This window comes from Apteryx rowi, unplaced genomic scaffold (assembly GCF_003343035.1).
Source record: "Apteryx rowi isolate R43461 unplaced genomic scaffold, aptRow1 scaffold_237, whole genome shotgun sequence".
Classification (NCBI taxonomy): domain Eukaryota; kingdom Metazoa; phylum Chordata; class Aves; order Apterygiformes; family Apterygidae; genus Apteryx; species Apteryx rowi.
The window spans coordinates 617,900-639,137 of NW_020448719.1; the positions used below are offsets into that span (position 1 = coordinate 617,900).

Genomic DNA, 21,238 nt, shown 5'->3' on the forward strand with positions numbered 1-21,238 from the left:
TCTCTCACATAAAGAGCAACTCCACCACCTCGCTTACCTGGCTGTACTAAGAGTACCTGCATTAACTAGCATCAGTAAGGCAGACTAAGCAGAATATTATCAGTTTCAGTGCATTGCTAATGGACTTGGTCACTAAATTTCAAGCATTTACTCTTTGGAAAAACACTAAGAGAGGGTTCAGAAGGTGTAATGAAACCTCATCTAACAGACCAAATCTTTACTATGGGCGAAGCAGCCCAGTGTGGGGAGAACCTAGTTTTTACTTTCAGAAATCTGTCAGAGGTTGCTTGACTGGCAGTTAGTAATTCTGACACTAAAGCCAGTAAGCCAATGTAGTTCAGTAGAGGTGGAATCAAAATGGCAGTTTTACCAATATTTACATATTATCCATAATAATATGAGTAAGTAAACAGATTTAATGTCTGTGATGAACATTCAAAATCTTCAAATCTACCACTCTGTAAATAATGTGTTTCTATAACTTTTCTCAACTATAGCAAATGTGTTTAATGAAGAACAGGTGCACACGCTTCGCTCAAAAGTAGTGCCCGCTCTGACAAAAGCACTTACCAAGGTTCACACGGTGGACCAAAGGCAAAGGTGAGAACAGCGCGTTTCCTTGACTCCCAGCCTACCATCCTCCCTTGTTAGATTAGGCTGAATACGTATCAATCTGTTATTGCTAGCCAACAAGAACATTTCTAACGTGTTTGTATTTGGCAGCTAGAAACTAACATACTGTCATGGGTAGAGTTGCGAGTTATCCATTAAAACAAAGCAGAATACACTCTACAACACTGCAGATTTACCTATGTGCAGACCATCTTAAGACGTTTATACCAGAAACTTCCTCAGCTCCCTACACTACCTTCCCTTGCCCACGCTCTTCCTCCATTTGTCTGCTTCTTCCACCCCAATGGCCTTTGCTTCCAGTACTGTACACGTTAGCTGAAAATATATTTTCAAGAACTGGCACACTGAAAAGCAAAGACACTTTTTAAGGTACAAGCTCCATGCATGAAAAAAATAAATAAAATCACATAACTTAAAACTTGTCAATACTCATTAGACCAATTCTCTTCCTTTAACCAGCATTTAAACTTCAGTTCTGTAGTAGGAACTATGTTGACTATAAGTTATACATTGGCCACAAACGTTTGACCCAGCATTTTAAAATCAAGCCCCAACAAAACAGGAAAATCAATTACTTAGATGGAAGGCAAGAGAGGAATCAGCAAATGGTGTGGTAATTTTTTTGTTGCCTGGAAGATCTCCTTTTTACAGGATCGTACACATCCATACACAAGAGTCTTTGTTCCCAGTTTCACAGACCAAGCTTCTCAAGAGACTCAAACGCATCTGTTTGCAATATAACTACGTCTGTCGCCCAAGGAAAAATTACTATGCTTGCACTTATTAGAGTGATAAAACAGTACATACATATGACTTAGAGGTTTTCAGAAATCACATCAGATGGTGCTAAAGACAGCTAAATTCTTCATTAATTTACTATTTTATCATCTTCTACGCAGCATGTTTAACAGATCATTGGTCTGCATGAGCAAGGAATAAATACCCAGCCCTTGCTGTGAACATCACTATTGTGTGCACTGCAATCACAGCTGTTATCAGGAAGCAAGTATCAGTCAAAATACTGCAGCCTAAAAAAAAATAATGCCATGGTGACAAACACAAAGAGAGCTAATTAGCTATATTACCTAAAGAACGTGTATTTTTATGCATCATTTCTAAACATAAATTAGGTCAAAAAATCCACTAGTTTAAAAGTTATTCTAACCGAAGATTTATGAAAGAAAGATTTGGTTTTTGTTGCTACAGTACAAGCCGGTTTATAAATTAGGTGCCTATTAGCATAAATGGATGTACATTCCATTTTCAATATTCAGGCAGTACCGCACTCAACTGGAATACTGCGTGCATTAAAACTGAGGAGGGAGAAGGGGAAGAAACCACCAAAATATTCACCCATTATAAAAAATCTGGAACTTTAAATTTCTGCTGAATTAGATTAATTTTTATGTTTTGAACATGTAAACACTGTAGGAAAAAAATGACATTCACTGTAATAAAACCTAAACATTGAACTTTAATGGATGAGACCAGTGAAAGAAAAAACAAAAATTGTATAGATACTTACAATGTGTAAGAGCTTTAGCACATCCACAAACCTATCAAAAACAAGAAAAAGCAAATAGTTACATCTGAAATACACAATTAAAATAAACTGAGGAGGTGTTAAGTTTAGAATTGACACTTACACTTTCTCTGAGCTCATGATCTCCTTGGCAATATGGTAAACTTTTGTTTTCTTTCCAGCTGCCTTACTCTGCAAATAAAATTATAAGTTATACTATGCACACCTACTAAAACTGTAGTGAAGATCATTTCAGCCTACTAGTTTCTCAAATCCAATGTAGATATTCACTAGTTATTTTCAATAAAAAGTATTTTATACTGCTTGGAAATCTCCTGGCTTTCCAGGATCCATGTGAAATTCAGTTTAGCTTATAGCTGGGAATAACAATATTAGCTAAAAATTAGTTTTCATATAACTATCAGCCTTCCTATTTAATTATTACAGGAAGCACTGAAGCACATAATGAATAAGGCCCTAAAAAGTGATAGCTATTGGTTATTAAAAGAAATAAAGTATGGATAATGTATATTATTCACATTTTTTTTACTGATGAATACAGCAACAGTAGTATTTGCAGAAATCTCAGATGGCTTTCAGGCACATCTTACACTAAATACAGACTTTCTGCAGAAGATGAAAGGAGAAAAACATCACAAAGAAGAGAAAAGTCAACTTTTCACAGTCTAGTAAAAAAAGTTGCTGGATTCAGGTTCACCTACTTAGCAACTATACGGCAAAACTGTAGAAGTTCGTCTCTTGTAACCTGAGGCTCCGTGTAAATGTTGCTGACTTTTGTGCATGCACACATACAACTTGCACAAATCAGTGCTACTGTTCATCAGATAGAAGGAACAGCCACAGCAAAGCAAAAGGGGGTAGATGTCAGGATGCAAATGTTTTTACACCAGTGTAACTCCATTAAAATTTCCCCCAGATAAATAAAATCTTTCTCCATAACAGCACTTATGGTTAGCAGTATGCTTCTCTGCTGCCAGCTGGCACTATATCTATTACATATTTAGGCTTTCATTTCAATGGGCTTCAAAGAAAGAGCATGGATGAGGAGGACTAAAACATCATAAGGTACACCACACAAATGCAGTGGAAATCCTAGCGAGGCTGTATTGGATATGGTAGTGTAACGTAGACATTGAACAGTGTGTCTTCAAAAGTAGGCATCAGTGGCATTGCATACAGACTTCTGATTCATAAGCAGCATGCTGCAAGATTCCTCTGGAGTTTTAGTTCTTCTCCAAACCTATAAAGAATTCCCAAGTGCTAGAAGTCAAACTGTGAAACCTATGATATTCATAGGATGGTTTTAACAATGTTGTTAAATTCAATAAATCTAAATTTAAAAAATAATTAATTTAATTTTTAGTAATTTGGCATCACATCAAATATATGCAAAATACATTCTAGATTTTATATACTATATATACAGCTACACACAAAGAGCTGGGATTTTATTTCTAAAACACTCCTCCTCATGCCTTGATGCCTTTTTAGAAAGCACAGCTGATATACCACAAGACTGAATTTACAAATAATCCAGTTACACAAAGCAAGATATCTGCCATTCATTGTAGAACTGACAGTTGCAAACCAGCTGAAAATTAGTATTTCATGAATAAGATGCTAATGCAAAACAATTACAAAATGAACTATCGCCACTGTTTTCAACCTAATTTGAGAGACTTTTCACATACCAGCTGGCACTGAAAAGGCCACTTTGTATTTGTTCAGTCAAAAGATACTCTGGGCCTAAAAACAGCCTAATCTGAAAACTGAAAGGATATAACCTGGGCTTTCTGCCTCAAGACACTGTATAGGAAGGAACGTTATCGCCTTTAAAGGATTAAAAGCATCAAAGCAGCCAGATGCTTGTGGTAAGACAAAACAAAAACAGCTGGTCACCAATGCAGAGATTGTTTCATTTTCTTCTGCAGCTGCAGAAGCTGTTAGGAAGCTTTAAGCAAGGAGCGGATCGTTGCTAATCTTCTGCCACCAGCTCCATGTGCCACAGGCCAGCTGAAGCAAGCTGAAGAACAGATGCTTCACAGCAAGTTCTGAATTACCTGGAATTACCAATGCACGTTCCAGGAAACCTAAGAAGCTTCCTAACAGCGATATCTTCCTGTAAAACTCTGTCATGAAAGACTGAGGAGGACAATTCTAGAGACACACAAGGTAATTTTAGCTCATATACAGATACTGTTCTGGTTCATTTCACAGAAACAAGCTTTTCTCTTGGCTCTCTTTCCCTCCCCCAATTTATTCCTCTTGGAAGATTTGATTAAATGAAACTCTGTTTCAGCACACTATCAAGAAACTCAAATCTGAGACAGCATCATCAAGTCATCTCTTCCATCTTTGGAAAGTCTCATTACTACCTTAAAAAAAACAAATAAATGAAATAAAGGAGGCAAATATATCTGAGGTCATACTCTACCAACAAGGGAAACCATACTTCATCTGGGATGAGATTAAGTGCCTTCAGAGCTGCTAGGACTGTTACTGAGGAGAGGGAAAGATTTTACAGGCAGGCAGATTTCAGGACTTCCAGGACTGTAAACCCTTAGGATTTAAGAAAGTTAGTAATCCCCAAGGAGTGGGATCAAACCTCTACCGTTAACTATTTAGATCAAAACGAAGTTCTATCTCCCTGCTCCCAATTTGAAGAAAAAAAAAAAGAAAAAAAAAGAGAAACAAGATTAAAATAGGGCAAATCATTCCAATCCAGCACTCTCAGAAATTAGCAGAAGGTCAGATCTTGGCCATAACAGTTAACTGTGTCCTTCACCTCTTCAATGCTCTGTGGCCCTACAACCCTCAGGCCTCACATGCACATTAATTGTGTCTCCTCAATATCAATGCAGTGAATAAGGAACTGAAATGCTGAAAAGCGGGATGAGCCCTCTGTGTATTCAGGTCATTTGAAAAGGAAGAACGAAAAACTAGTTAACAATCATCTGTATGCTTTGTGTCAAACAGCGATTTGGCAGGTTTATGAGAAGAACGTTTGAATGCAGGAAAGCTGTCTGCAGAGATGGAAGTAGTTATTGGAACACAGCCTTCACTTCATAGAGCCAAAATTCCCCTGAAATAGGACCATATGAACAAAACTACAACTACCAAGAGATTTTTCAGAAGGACCTCTTTGGACCTTGCAACATTCTTCTAGCCCCTTCGCTTGGGCTTTACCAATGCTGACAAATCAAACAGTTGACTTCAGATGTTCAGTGCACAAGAGACATTGTGCACTCTGGGATCTGTGAGGAGGAGACAGCCTCATTAAAGAGTATTTACAAGTTTGTTTCAAACCAACATCTAAATATACATCTGTACATGTAACTTTGTATGAGAAGGGCATGGTGGGTAGGTCTATAACTCTACAACTCAGTGAAAGATTAAGAATGAATGTGTCAGGCAACACACACTTTCTAATGGCATATTTCTAAACTTAGTCTCTTGATATCAGGCTAGTGTACACAAATTAAAACTTCAGAAAAAACGAAACTATAAGAATGGAAAAAAGAAATATGTCGAGTTACTTTGATTCAATGCCTCTTATTGACTTTTTTTTGTTTTGTTTTGTTTTTTTAAACAAAGCAGCATAAGAGTAAGGAACAGTTTCAAAAAATAAAAAGATACCTGTTTATCTTCTTGAGGATCCAGCTCCCCTTTGCTGGAATCAGAATTTGTGTCATCATCTTCATCAGAACTATTCATGATATCTTCTTCATCTGACTGAAGATCTCCCATTACCACGCTAGGACGATCATGGTGCTCCTCTGATGTCCTATAAGGAAAATGTAGTTGATAAATACACTAGACTTTATTTAAATAAAGAGCTTTCTATTTTATACCACAATAACTCATCTACTTGTTATCAGAGGCACTGAGACCAGAGGAAGAAGACAGCGGTAGGATTTTACACAGTGGAACTCTGGAATGTTTCATCTACACTGAGATTTGTACAATGCTTGCTGACACTGTGGCCAAAAGCCACAGGACCTTTGGAGAATTTACATTATTCGCGTCCTTCACAGTCTACCTGCATCACCACTGAGAGCGAAATTTGGTTACTCTGTTCCCTTACTGCTTTGTGCACGTATAGTGCAACATTTATATCATGTGTTGTAAGGATTTAAAAAAAGATCTTAGACTTCTTGCTCTCCTCTCTCTCATAATGTCAGGACTTGTTCCAGACATGGTACTCCTACTGGAATTTTTTGTCTGAAACTCTAGATTCTTGTGTATACCTACATATATAGACACACACAATCTTGTTTATCAAAGCATAAGCTAGCTAAACCACCACATCAGGGATGGCAATGTTAGAACTGTTCTGCCCAATTCATTCTCAGCTCTTAAAAACGTGGAACCTTTCGTGATTCAAACCCCCCATCCCTCAGGGACAGACACCTTCCAGGTAGCTGCCAAAGCTATAAAAAGTAATCTTGTTCTGTTGCTGTAGCATGATTACAGAGGTGTCTCTTTTCATTAGCTTTAGCCACATTTGCAACGTACTGAAATTTCATGAGACAAGCACACAGCCTTCTTCCTCTAACTAGCCTTGACACCTTTAGTAGGAATTTAAGAAATGCATTTCTAGAAGAAAATAAAGGGGGGGGGGGCAAGTAGGGAGAGATAAAGACAAAAAGAAAGAGCCTAGAGGAAACAGTTTTGATAAACTTTTGATAAAGTCACACAGAAACACTGCAAATCCCTGAGCTCCTACCTTCAATCGTTGGGAACATCTGATAATTCCAAGTTACAATAAAGCAGTGTCTAAATCCATAAAATAGATGTGCCAAAGCCTACAAAGATGCTGAGATGCCACAGGCTTGTTGCGATATATGAAACAAAAGGGACTAGCCACTCTACGAAACAAACAACAAATCCAGAAACCTGCCCCCAACCCGTCTTAGCCAGCACAAATCTCATTGTGTTGATCAAAACCTAATTTTGTGCAGCAGCTAACATCTTTCAGGACTGTATATTTCTTCACACAGACAACCTGTGCATCCCAGTGTAAGGGATGTTCACGACTTATCTTGTATTTTGCCAGCTTTAAATCCCAAGAAAGCAAATGGGGGGGGGGGCAATTCTTACACTCACTACCTCTGAAAGCCACTGTTACCAGAAAGAAAACATGTCCATGCGGACGCCATGGAAACTGTCTGCCAGGAACCTTTTCCCAAACAGAAGAAATAAAGAATACCAGCTGTGCAAGGATGCTCCGGCAGGCACAGCAAGGTGTCAATTATTCAATGCTTAGTGCAGAGTTAAAACAAAACAACAACAGCAAAAAACCCACTGACTCAAACCACACATATCCCCTCCCCAGCCCCCCCAGTGAACAAATGCTGATCACAAGTGGAAATATATTTAGAGATGAAGACAAGATAAGCTGGCCTGTGGACAGACCTTTTGTCAGCCGCAAAGACATAGAAATATTAAAATAGCTTGGTTCTACTAAAATGACACAGGAAAACCTAGGGAAACAACCAGTTACTGTCATCCCAACCTGAACCTTGATTCGGGGAGAAAGACCGTGAGGTCATCACCGAATCCAAGCAAGGAGCCGGGAGAGGGCTGCAGCACCAAGGGCACGCGGCAGCACCCAGGTATCACAGCCTGGAATCGGCCACCTTCGCGGGTAGGAGAGAAGCCGGCAGAGAGGCCCCTGCTGAGCGTCACAACCCATGACGTATTCCAGGGACTTCCTCCCCCGCAGACACTGTAGGAGCTTCAGGAAGGCAAAAGAAGAGCAGCTTTTCACTGGAACTTCTCATGGAAGTGCGTTAGCAGGCCTCTGACAGTTCCTCAGGTAGCTGTTAACTTTAGCAGGTCAGAAAACTCCTTGACTAGCCTATCTAATGTACAGTCAAGTGACCGGAATAGCACCTGCTGGTCAGAAAATAATAGAGAACTTCTGGATCAGCTGACAACTCTTCCTTGCCCAGAAGGATGAGGATCAACTTAGTTGGCCTGTGGTAGGGGAAGAATTTTTTTCAACGGAGGAATCATCAGCTTATTTAATGGAAATTTTTACTAAAAACTACTCAGAAAAATTAATAATTAGCTACTAATTAATCAGGATGTTTAGTAAGTGTTCTCAGGTTAGAGTCATTCAGAAAATACATTTTTTTCCTTCCTGTGAATCACCAAAAATGTTTAAGGAGTAAGCTGCTTTTCTTGCATTTGTGGGGTCTGTGTGTTTACACACATACACACACACACACAGAGCGACTGCATATGCCACCTATTACACCTCTAAAGAAAACTACGAGAGCCAAGAGAACCGCTCTACCAGATCTTACTTATATCATCTGCCTGGGCAGCCAAAGCACCTGCAAATCTTTATAGTGTATTCACTAGAATACTGCCAACTCTAAAGGGCAGGGGCTCACAGCCCAACACAGCCCTCAGGTTCTTTCACTGGATACAGGCAGTCTTTTTTTGCCTCCCCTTTCCCGTTAAAAAACCAAAAAAAAAATAAACCCACAGTGGATTAGATGATTCATGGTTAAAAATCAGTTCACACGTAGAAATTTCCCAGAATCAAATAACCTGGCTGTTCAGGAATAGGACGCAGTATTATAGGCATGGGTAGAGCTACTCCCGCTGGTACCTGTGGCTTTGCTTTGGGACTCCAAAGACCACCTGGACATTGTCAGTATCTTCATTAGTCTTTACCAACCATGCGTTGGAGAAACATGCCTGTACCTTTTGTCCTACTCTTTCATCACACATGCTATGGCTTTTCTGTCCTGAACAGAAGCAGTTTTGCATTTACTGATTACTCTTTCTGTGCTTTACTTCTTAAGTCATCTATACCATAAATATACATAATTTCCCTAAAAGTTATTTCTAGACTAAGTGAAATTCCTTGTAGCCTTTAAATTAGTTTGGAAATAGCAGTAAATCTTTAAATAAATAAAGGCTCTTCTACCATGTATTAATTCTCATTTTCCAAAGTGTCCCAGGCATGCAGTAGGGGTTATTTTTTAAGCAGCTCTTCTGATTTTTGAAGTTCGCACAATCCTCAAAATTCCTATTTCTATCTTGTTCCCTCTTCATCACATATTTTGTCCTACCCACAGCACAAGTAAGAGAAACTTCTGCATTATCAGTCATGTGAAACATCATCATTGCCAACTCACTGTACTGTCCACTGAGTAAGAATATCTTGTCATATCATGTGAGCAAGTTACCTAAATATAGATGTGGGGCTTTTTTATTTGACACACAAAATTAAGAGAGTGTTAATTTGCTTCATAATGGAGTAGATTATGGGATGAAACATTTATATTATGCTATATTTTCCTAGTCCTATAGTAAGATATTAATGAAACAAAACATGCATGTCCTAGTCAGACATACAGCAAGATAAATTGTCAAAATTTATAAAGAACTGCCATCAAACTGTTCCATCCAGGAAAAAAAATCCTACCCAAACCAGCAACAAAATATTATTGCTTTCAAAGGATGACCAAAAAAACTTACTTAGTTCCTGACGCATTTAGAAGGCAAGTAGTATTTTAAGCATGACCGAGATGATTCAAAGACAGTGTCTGCTACGCAATGCCTAAACATTAAGCATCTTACAGTATATTAGAATTACATCATGTGCTAGCATCAACACATCTACTAAAGCAAGTTTCCGCAGCTCCAAAGCATTTAATAGGTTCTTCCACACTACTACCACTCCTTTATACTCATTTCTTTAGGATTTTCATTATTTTTAAGAGTTTTTTCTACTTTTGATAAGTACTCAGAATTCTGTAGGGGTGACAAATGAGCAGTCCTCGCACACAAAATTCTGCTAAATTCATAGAATTTATCACTCGTCTTTTTGTTATTTTGAAAAAGGTGCCCATGCTCTTCACAGGAGTGTCTCTCAGCATCTTTATACTACTTCCATCTCTCCCTCCATTATTTCATCAAATATGTTTAGACAGCCTTCAACATATAGACAAAAATCACACTATCTGAAATTTATAATCAACTAAAAATACACACAAGCACACCGCAGTATATTTCATCTCAAATCTTTTTTTCTACAGTTATATTTCATTACAAACATTTCATAGTTACTTGCATCTCACTTTCCTCCAGAGAGGTAACAATTACTATTGCTTTTCATCCATTTTAATTTTTTTATATTTTCAGTCCATGCAATCAATTTCAATAAATAAGGAATGTCCGACTGCTTTTAAGACCTAAAACCACATTGACTCTCCGTGGAGAAAATAAGTGATAAGGCTGTGACATTTTTCATAACTCCTTATACTTGTAATAGCTGTAGGTAAGGCAATAGCCTCACTGACTGATTCTCTCAATGGATCTTAGGTATATGCTTCTGAGAAACCCAAAGGCTAAAAGACTTAAGAGACTAGACTAAAGAAAAAAAAAGTTCTGTGGACTCTTTTGTGTTAGGTTCAGAACCTCTCTTTTAAAGTAGAAAGAATTTTTAAGTATAAAATTCAAGTTAAGGTCTAGAAACGGTTAAATAATTATTTAATATGGGTGCTCAAGACAACAGAAGACATTCTGGGAACATCCTCACAGTGTGCCACAGCAGAAGTGAAATGATTGCCTGATCAATAATTCCGTCTGATTTCATTTAGTAAACTTTATTTTGCTTTAACTTAATACTTCTGATTTTATTTGAGACACTGTCTTTATCTAATACTTATCTGGTTTACTGCAGTTTTCTGAGAAAAACAAGGAAATCAGTTCTAGAAAGTAAGCATACTTGGCAAAACACTTAAATAATGAATAATAGCCAAGACTGCTAAAGAGCTCCTGTGAAAGTCTTAAGAAAGCATATAATGGGATTAGTGATCATCTCAAGATTAACAAAAGGAAAGGCATCAATTAATGTATTTTTCTAAAGGGTTACATTTTACAGCAACACCTTAACTCCACAACCATCTTAAGCAAGCCAACATTAGCAGATATTTCCTTGTGCAAACCAGTCTGGAAAGCATAAAGATGAACTTCATATCACTCCAGATGCACCTGGACTCTAACCCATCATACTGAGCTTGTAATTTAAATTTCAGATTTTCTGAATGATGCTAACTGCCCACCATTCTAGCTCTTACCGAAATTCCCTCCCTCGGTGTCCTCTTTATGCCTTTCAGCTCTCTTTCAGGCATACCTGACCATTAAGCAGTAAATGAGGATGAAATGCAGCCTGGATCAGGTGGCTTACGTATCCTGGTTATTCCTATAGCATCAGTCACTTCTTTGCTTTAGTGATAGGAGCACAGATGGAAAGAGCTTGTGCTGAGACCCATCCAGGTGCAGTGGACAGGGTCAGAAATTGTAGTGGATATTGCTGCAGCTCTCGCAGTGCTCTCTTGGCTGCCGACACTAGGGATTGGATGCCTTACTGCAGACAAGCTACTTGGGCTTCAACTTCTCTGCCAAAAAAGGTGCTTTTTCACAGCGGGAGAGTGAGATAGAAGAACGTCCTCTCAAATAGGATTTGTAAGAAGATAGTTTTAAAGTTATAGCACTAGTTCTGCAGTGACAACTCATTGATTTCAACAAGCTCTTGTATTATTAGGACTAGTAACAACAAAAAAAAGGCAACAGACAAAGGGTTTTTATTGATCTGATGCTAGGGAACATGAGAGTTAATCCTGATTTCCCTTTTGCTTCCCTTTAAAAAGTATCTTTTTAAAGCCCCCTGAACAGATCATACCTCTAAGTTTCATTGCTTGCTTTTGTGAGCTATCCTTCCATAGCTGATCTTGCTAAAGAATAAAAGAGCCTTAACCAAAGTCTTAAAAGAAAGAAAGAAAAAAAAAAACCCACAAAACAACAGGCAAGCAAACTAGACCAATGAATTAAAGATTATTTGCATCACCTGTACTTGTTCTGGGTATATTCTCTCTTGGCTGGTTAGGGAACGCTAAGGAAACTATTAAAATACAAAGCATAAACAGACTCCTCAAGAATCCCAAATCTAGAAAACAGAAATAACCTGCATCCATCTGAGCAACTGGCTTGGAAAGCGTTTTTGCCAAAGTCAGGGTAGTTTCTACAACTACATTTTAAAAATTTTAAGAATTTAAACAATTATTTTAAACATTTTATAAATACTGTAAGCACACATAAGCACCTACACATTTTACAGGAAGTCAAGAACCTTGATCATCATGATACACTGTCGACACAGAAGCTCAAGACAGTCTATGTAAAATGGATTTTGGTTAAGAGCAGCTTGTACTTCGAGAGCTGCCGGCTGCCTCCTGGGCAAATGACTGGTTTCAGCGTGAGCTCAGGAGACACTGCCTGGAATTTGCTCCTGCTGCAAATGCTTCCAAGAACCAGCTGCTTCCTCCTGCTTTTTACCTCGTGGCCCTGTCTGCTCACACCTGGATTTTCCAGGCAGCAGTGGGCTCACAAACGCTCTGAGGAGAGCTACCACCACATTTAGCCTCTCCTATCACACCACTGGCATCTGGTTCTATACTTGGCCAAGCACGTTGCAAGCTGCAACACCGGACTTGTTGGAACTCGGCTCTCCTAGTGTTTTCAGCTGGCAGCATTTATTTGGGGGTTTGTTATCCTAAGGTCAAGACATTGCTTCTTTCTTTCCTCAACAACAAGAAGAAAATCTGGCTTCCATTCTAAGTAAAAAGCAGTAAGACATTTGCTCCTATGTGTTTCACAGTTAATCAATTTTGCACCTTTAATAATTTTTTTTAATTATTATTAACCTCAGGTATTATGATCAGTACAGTTGTGCACATACATCGTTGCCAGATTTTAGAAAGCACAGTTAAAAAAAAAAGGTGTAAACTGTCAGATTATCTCCATGTTCAGCTCAGATTTGAGAACAGGAGCTCCTGCTGCCAGAGGTGCATAAAGACTGCTCTCATTGCAGACGGCCTCCTGCACTCACAGACGTGTTTTTCAGTTTCAGTTCTGTTAGACCATTTGTTGACAATTCCTCTATCCCTTGGAAAGTTCAACATAAACACATATGCATGCTTCAGATGTTTCCATGCTCTCCGTACAAAAATATTAAATGCCATATTAATTTTAATATTGAATTGCCATATTAAAAAAAAAAAGGATTTAAAAAATCTTGTTAGTGAAAACTTTTCTGACAAGACTTATTTTTAAATTGGTTCTCTTTCTCAATCAAGCCATTATATTTAAGATCTGTAACATCGTCCAAACAATCTCAGACACGCTGCAGGTGTCTCACAACGCATCAGTTCAACTTCCAAGCACCACGACGCAGGCACAATCACAGAAAGCAGAACACTGCGTTACACTGGCTCCACTGGAGCTGCCACATCTTACTCTCTCGTGCCAAAACAGATTATGCAAATTTAACAGAATATAATCCAAGATGATATGTGGGACAGTCCTGAGCATTAGTACCAGATGAAACACAATGTCAAAACACAGGGATTTAAACCCTTGCCTTGAGACTGGTACAGAGAAATAATTCACTGTATCAGTTCTTCCTCTCACCACCCCAAAATTTGAGGGATAAGACATTCCTGAATGTGCCATTCGAGGTAGCTAAGAAACACACACATAAAGAGAATTGCCTTGATAAAGTCAGAGGGGGGAGAATCCTTCATATTGCCATTTTTTCATTATGATTATTTGTTAGGTGGATTGGGTAAAACAGGCAGTGAAGCCTTTGCAGAAATCACATCTTTTTGCTTTCCCTTCTTATCATGAAGTCCAGTTTTCAGCCCTATGTCACAGGGAGAGCTGTGATCAACAACACTTAATGGGCCAGATCCCGCCTTTGGGGAAAGTCCCGGCATGGGAGTGATAACTAAAGAAGGACTACTGAACTACAGCAGGACCTGCTACTCTAACTTCTAACCCACCCATATCAAACACGGACCCTAGGCAGACATGTTTATTGGGAAGGGGGAGCAGAAGCAGAAAAATCAAAATAACACTTTAATTGCCAGGCACATTCACATGAAGGGGGGAGGGGGGGAAATACCTATCACGCATCTCCAGTACCACTGAACATGATTCTAGAAAACTGTAATGAAAATGTGATGAAATCTCAAACCAAACATATCAGAGAGGAGGTTCTGTTCTCACTTGGTCTAGTTTGCCCTTTCTTATTAATACCTGTCTCAAACAAAATTGACTTTACCTTGCCAGAGCTACCATGAAATTCCAGTGTTTAACTATGTCTCTCCACTAAAATCAAAGTTAATTCAAGCCCCCAAAAGTCTTCTATATTGTCTGATGATTATTTTTATGATTTGGTGAATTAAGCCCTGAAATCAGGACTGGAATATGTTTCTTCAAAAAGCTGCGCGTTCAGTTTAGAAATAATGTGCAACCCATTGCCCTCCAGCTTTTACATGTCAGACACCTAGAAGACAGCAAAAGCAAGCTAAATTGCAGAGTACTCAAAAGATAGAGTTACTCAGTTCTAAAATAAACACAGACTGACTTAACTTTCAAACACGGTGCTCCCTGCATGCATACCAGCTGACACAGCTTCCTGAAGAGTGTGCTGGAAAACACAGGATGAAACGATTTGGCTGGAACCTACCCATGCAGGCTATAAAGAATAACTGTGCTGCTTGTAAGATTGGGCTCATGCTCTCTTTTCACCCAACCTTTTGCATAGGTTGGAGGAAGAAGGGAATTTAGACACCTCTCAACTTTTCACAGTTTTCAGTTCCTCTCAAAATCAATCGGGAACACCTGACCAGCAGAAAAAACACTGGGAAATAAATAAATAAATCAACAAACTCTGAACAGTTGAAACCACTAAACCATCAGGCTCAGGCTGTAGATACCAAAACAGAAGTTTTGATAACATTCCTTTTATTTATTCACTTTAAAGAATTTTTTTTAGTCCATTTTAATTCTGCTTGATGGGATGGAACAATTTTTCATAAGCACAAAGATACCATTTCAAGGAAAATTAACACTTGTGTAAAATCAGTATTTCTAAAAAGAAACTGATTTGGTTCTAGTATCTGAAGATATATATTCCTTAATATAAATCTTGTCTGTTGCATTGAGACAAAGTAGCCACTTACAATTTTGTAAGTCTATACAATAAGACATGTTTAATCAGAGCAAAGGTAAATGTTGGGAAATGTTGGGATATATATTAATATCGCTGTTTGCATTTAAAGCCAAAAGCTAGCATCTTGGCTGCTTTCTTTTCCTACATTGGTTTTATGCCCCCCCAAATCGATCTAATTTACATATACATTAGACCTGTTGCAGTTAAAATTTCACCGTACAAAACAGTACTAAGGAGCTTCACAAACACATTTCCTGAGCCAACGCTGAAAATAACTCACAGGAAAAGGCTGTTGTTGAGCATATAAATGGGTCTTTCATCAATTCTCATTTCATATTTGACTTTCCATTCCACATTTAAGATACTCTCTGAAGCTACGTTTTCCTAACCTGCTATTTATACCATTGTTGTTAACTGGAGACAAGAAGAGCCATGTTAGAGGAGGCGAATAAAGGCCAACATTAAGTGTCAAATATGTAACAAAAAGTTAGCTTCCTTCATCTTAAGGAAAGGAAATATGCAGAAACAATGCTGACATTAGGAAAGAGCAAACGTGGAGTAAAAGAAGAGAGAAAAAGAGGTTAATTCATGAAAGTATGTGACACCCGAGTTCCTGTTAGCCATAAATGGGGAAGTTAGGAAACGAGCTAAAGGACACGGGGTTTTATTTACTTCTTTGCTTACTTTGGGCTCCTCCTTACGTCACGCCGCGCTGCCCTCTGGCCCGAAGGCAGCCAGCTCCATAGGTGAGAGCCAGCGATTGGAGCTGACACAGCATCATCGGGAGGAAGGATGGGGACATCCTTGTATTGTACTGGCAGGATCGATTGCAGTAGCACCCGCAGGACATTTTTGCCATCTGCAGTGAGCGCTTCTTTGGTGGAAAACGAAGGACGGCAGTTAACCATTTAGTTCATAACAAATCCTGCACTGATGCTCAAAAGGGCTGTTTTGGTGCGTATGGACTGCATGTCACAAGCCACTGTTTTTTAAATTGCACAAGACAGTGACAAAAAGTAGCCCTGCAAAGCCTTTTTAAAGCAGCAGAGAGACTGGCCTAGCAGTCAGCGACTGCATTTCGTCAAGATCTATCTAATTTCCATCACCATTGCTGGCTTGCGCTCTCTCATACACACATAAACACAGACAGTCCCAAAAGTATAATGTCAAGAACTTAAATAACATCTATTTTTATGCAACAGTTGCAATACCATCTGATAAATTAGAAATATTTCATTATTGCTTTTCCAATTCTGTCAGAAGGTTTCTATGCATCGGGTCTATGTCAACCTGCCTTCTCCATTTCTTTTATCAAGATCAGAATCAATATGGAGCCCTTGAAAAGGGATGAAAGAAATATCAAAGCCACACAGAATACAAATATTTTCTTTCATGACAGGCTTTGAGATCTTCACAATTGTTTTCATTTCACAAAACTTTCCAAATATTTTCAAGACTGGATTGTGTACTAGAATAATGGATTTGGTATTGGAAAAACTTAGTTTTCTGATTTATTTCTCTCTGACTTTTTCTTTCCCCCTCTCATGGCAAGAAAGCATTGGACCTCAATATTTTTCCCAATGTCAAAACAGCTGAAATCAGCACATATCAAACACACTTGCACAGTTTGTCAAGATTCTTTTAAAGCAAAAAGGTTCATTTTTATTTTGATTAAAAAATGATTAGTGCACTTTTTCCTCCCAAAGTGCTTTAGAAGTTTTATGTATTTTCCCAGATTGCATGAGAGTACCAAAAAGAAAAATATCTTCTTATAGGGTACACATTTTATTTCAAGCAGACTAAATTATAGACCTGAGCTACTGAAAGCCACCCCAACGCTAAGGAAAACAATTCCTCTCATTAGGAAAACAGACCACAGAGACAAACTCTTGCATCAAGGCTCCCTCAAGAAAAGAAAGAGACGAACCCATTTGCCTTCCTGAGCAAAAGATCCACTCTAAGTCTTCCATGTAGTTTTGCATGCTACTCTAGGACTATAAAAAAAGCTAACTAGACAATACAAAATTAACCAAATCATTCCAGATGCGAGGACTGTGATATGACTAACCCATTTGCAAGAGGAGTCCACAAGCCGGGTACAACCCCAGGATGACAGCTCCAGCATTTATATATACACCCATTTCCTTCTTAAAATCCTCGCGCCAGAACATTAACACTCTTAAGCAACAATATTACCAGCAGGACAAGTTTCTCACTGATTAGGATGCTGATCAAACACCCCTAACTTCTTTATATAATTCGTTTCTTCATAGTTTATAAAATAGCAGAATGTGCGAAGTCAGCAAGAGAGCGTATTCGTGACGTGCAAAGGACGGCATTGCCCACAGCTTCCAGCCGGGCCTGGCAGAGGCCCGGAGGCGGGAGTGCCGACGGAAGCGGCCCTGACTCACTCCTTGCCGCCAAGCCTTCCGAGCAGGCAGGGGTGTGCTAGCTGCCTTACACGTATGTGAGACAGCAAGGTAGAAGGGGGAGAAGAAAAAGGCACGCACAAGGAAGGAGAAAAAAGAAGCCCGGTGATAACACATAACTAAAGATAAGGAGGACTTATAGGAAATGTAATGCGTTGACTCAGTTATTCCATTAAAACCAGAGGTGTGACTGCAGAGCAAGAATTTAATACACAACTAGGGGTGGCAGAACCTGGCTGGAAGCACAGGGGGAAGACCAGAAGGTGGGACAAGATTGTAGGGCTGGTGGAGGAAGAGGAACATGTATTCTTCAGACCAGACACTACACTAATCCATTACAACTAATTTTTAAGAAACAGATGAAATCCATAATCCACACACCTGGCCTCTTGTCATCAAGAAACTATCTTCTCTTTGTATGTGGTTTTATTAAAGGTTATGAAAATGTTTTTGTACATATATATACACCAAATACAGCACCTTCAATACCCAGAAAGTATTTTTAGCATTCAAATTTTAGAAAGCATAAGTGTTAGAGAAATGTTTAAAAATTCTATTTTAGATACTGCAGTAGTTTATGAATTAAGTACTTTTAAGAAAAGTCTTTTGAACAGGAATGTGCTTGTTTCAAAAGCCTCCCTAACATAGCTAACCACTAAGCAACACTGTATTTATCTGGTGTAATACTGCTCATAAGTAGTATACCCCAACCCCAATAAAATGCAGTGCAGATAAGAGGGATGGGTAACAAGGAAAAGTGCTTAATCGCACAGAGAGATTTCAATACTAAAATCAATATTACAGAAAGGCTTTCACGGAGACATAAGCGACCTCTGGGAACTCAGGCACTCAAACAGAACATAGTCTTGGTAACTAAACTTATATTTTGCACTGAGGCATTCATTTCTGAAAAGCCAATGGGCCGTTCTAAATCAGCATGGGTGGGAGAAAATGGGAACTCGTATTAACTAATCAATACTGAGATCTCAAAATACTGTGGTCCATGTGACACCCTCCCCTGCTTCCAAAAGAAAAATCCTAGCAGGAAATACGTTGCAACAAGCCACGCAGTGGAAAATAATCATGACACAGACAGCTCTAACTTCTGTCAAGATGAGGTAGCAATCATTTGCAAGGTCTTGAAGAACACTGTCAAAAGCAGCCAGTAAATACGGTATGCTGTTCCCTGAAGGGCTGAAGGAGCAGACTTACTGAACTGGAAGTATAATACTCTTGCCTAGAACATCATCGTAACAAATGCAGAAAGGAAGCCCATAAGACCCAGAGAAGTTTAAGTTTCTGCTTTCTTCAGCGTATGTTCCACATCATGTTGACTTTTCCTTTGTATTTTTAGATTATTGGACAAGTGTACGCTCAACTTTACATTTGATTTTAAAGAAGATTTTGCTGTCTTCTTCGGAAAAAAGTTTTTGTTACTAAAAAGAGACAGATAACAAGCATAAATATTCCTCATTGGTTAGGAGGTTTTAAAAAATGGTGTTACCTCAAAGCAGGACTGTTTCAACTACTGGTCTCTGACAATATCAGAAAGAATTGTTGTGTTGCTGTCAGCAGAACTGACTTTTCACCTCACTCCTCAGACCTGTCCCATTCACTTCGCAGAAAAGCAAAGAGATGCTTTTCCTGTCACCTGCAGCTACATAATGCATTTAAAACTTCATTTAGATTGAAGCGCACATTCTCTATCCCATAGCGTCTATTCTTCACTCACTCTGTTTACAGTGTCCAGATAACAATGCGTTTACTTTGATTACCCATTTTAAATGGTAGCCCAAGATTAGGACAAAACAAGCATGCCTTAAAAACTGTTCCAAGAGATTTCTTTTTTCTACAGTACAAAAAATACATGGATCATCTGCTGCCAAGGTATTGTCATTACTTTCTTTACTCAGAATATTCACCTGAACTAAAACAAAAACAACAAACCCAGCAGCTTCTGTACCAACACAGTGGTTCACACACTGCATCAGGACACTAGTTCCCTTCCTTTTAAAGCCATGCCCAAATTTAGTGGATGTGAGGCTGACATCAACTAACTCCAAAAAAACACTTGAGAATACTTGATAAAGTGGTTAACAGGACAACTGATACCTATACTATTAATTACCCAGGCCTGCCACTGTACATTTAAATTCCTGCGGGAAGGTCAAAACAAACAAAATGTGTCCACATTTAATAAGATATATGAATTTAGGATAAGACTGTCAGAAACTATCAATATTCTCAATTTAAGCATATGGGTTTCACCAAATGGGATAAGGAGGAAATTTCACAGTAACCACAGAAGCACTGGGTACATCATGGAATTTAATTTCTTCCTCTAGAAAGATATATAACAAGGGCTAAATACACCACTGGGCTCTCCTAGTAATGGGAAATCTTGTGTTCAGAACTGTTATAATGCACAATTGCTATCATTATTACTAGAAACGTAGACAATCACTCTGTGAATTTCTCAGAACAATCTCATTTGTACTTTGGCTTTAATTATACAATAAATTTGCATTTGAGATGCCATTAGCAGTGCATTATAGAAATTTTATGCACTGTGGTCTATGAAAATGAGATAAGTATATGTTCTGACAAGTTGGGGAAAATACCAGTAGTAATTATTACCATAATGCCAGCACTGTTTCTCTACCTTCTTTTATAATACCACTTGGCACAGGAAAATGTAAAAGGTTCTTAAAGAACTATGCAGGAAAGGTAAGACAATGACAGTGATAAAACAACTTCAAAAGGAGTAAAGATTACAAAGGATGGGAAAACTGGAGAAGCTACCTGCTTGGTTCCATCTGGGCTAGGGCCCTTTGGCCTTCCACGCCAGAGCGCAAAGGCATACTTGGACGTGCTCTTCCAGCTGCAGCTGATCTAGTTAAGAGATCACTGCCCCTGTGTATCCCCTTTTTCCCCCAGGGATTTCTGTGCTCCTTGAGATCTGCTAGGGTAACTTCATGCATAAATTATTCCCTGAGGCAGTTTCTGACCATGTGATTTAGTTTAAAATAAACTTAAATTTAAATAAAGTGCTCAGGGTGATGTTTCTCTATGTGTGTTTTTTGAAGAAAAGCACAACACACTGAACCACTTATGTCAAGAAGATCCAACTTAGGAGGGAGCAGCTACAGCTGCAGATGTGCCAGGGTGCAAAAATCACTTAGACCACCAACGGTACTGGAGAAGGTTTATGTGGAGAGGGAATGACTATAAATCTCATGCACTCATCCAGGTAAGAAAAGTATGGAACTTCACAAGGAACAACTGAGGTCTTATTCCTACTGCACTTCAATACAGCAAGACATTCCTTTTCTTTCCCAAAGCAAAGACAAACATTCACCTGATCCAGAACCACAACACATAAACATATATCACACAAACACATAAAATATGCCCTGCCTTGTCTTTTCCTCCTTAGGCAGATCAAATCAAGGGACTTCCCAAAGAATGGGGTCGAATCCCCCAAAAGATACCCAAAGTTTAGGTTGAATCAAAAACCATACATGCAATCAGGAAGTAGTAGCACTTAAAGTTTGCCAGGAGAAAAACAAAACAAGAAGCACCCTACTGTCAACA

General features: G+C 38.7%; 1 protein-coding gene across 5 annotated transcripts in view; it reads right to left on the bottom strand.

Moving 5' to 3' along the window:
* FGD6 (FYVE, RhoGEF and PH domain containing 6) overlaps nucleotides 1-21,238 on the bottom strand; it is a 78,468-nt gene that overhangs the window by 45,761 nt on the left and 11,469 nt on the right. For all 5 annotated transcript variants that reach the window (XR_003253539.1, XR_003253541.1, XR_003253540.1 and 2 more), the window contains exons 3-5: nucleotides 5,813-5,960; nucleotides 2,280-2,347; nucleotides 2,159-2,189 (exon numbers count right to left, since the gene is read on the bottom strand). Coding sequence is in view for 2 of the 5 variants with exons in the window: in XM_026066099.1 (XP_025921884.1) it covers nucleotides 2,159-2,189; nucleotides 2,280-2,347; nucleotides 5,813-5,960 (247 nt within the window). In the remaining 3 variants the exon portion in view is untranslated. The remainder of the gene's footprint in view (nucleotides 1-2,158; nucleotides 2,190-2,279; nucleotides 2,348-5,812; nucleotides 5,961-21,238) is intronic.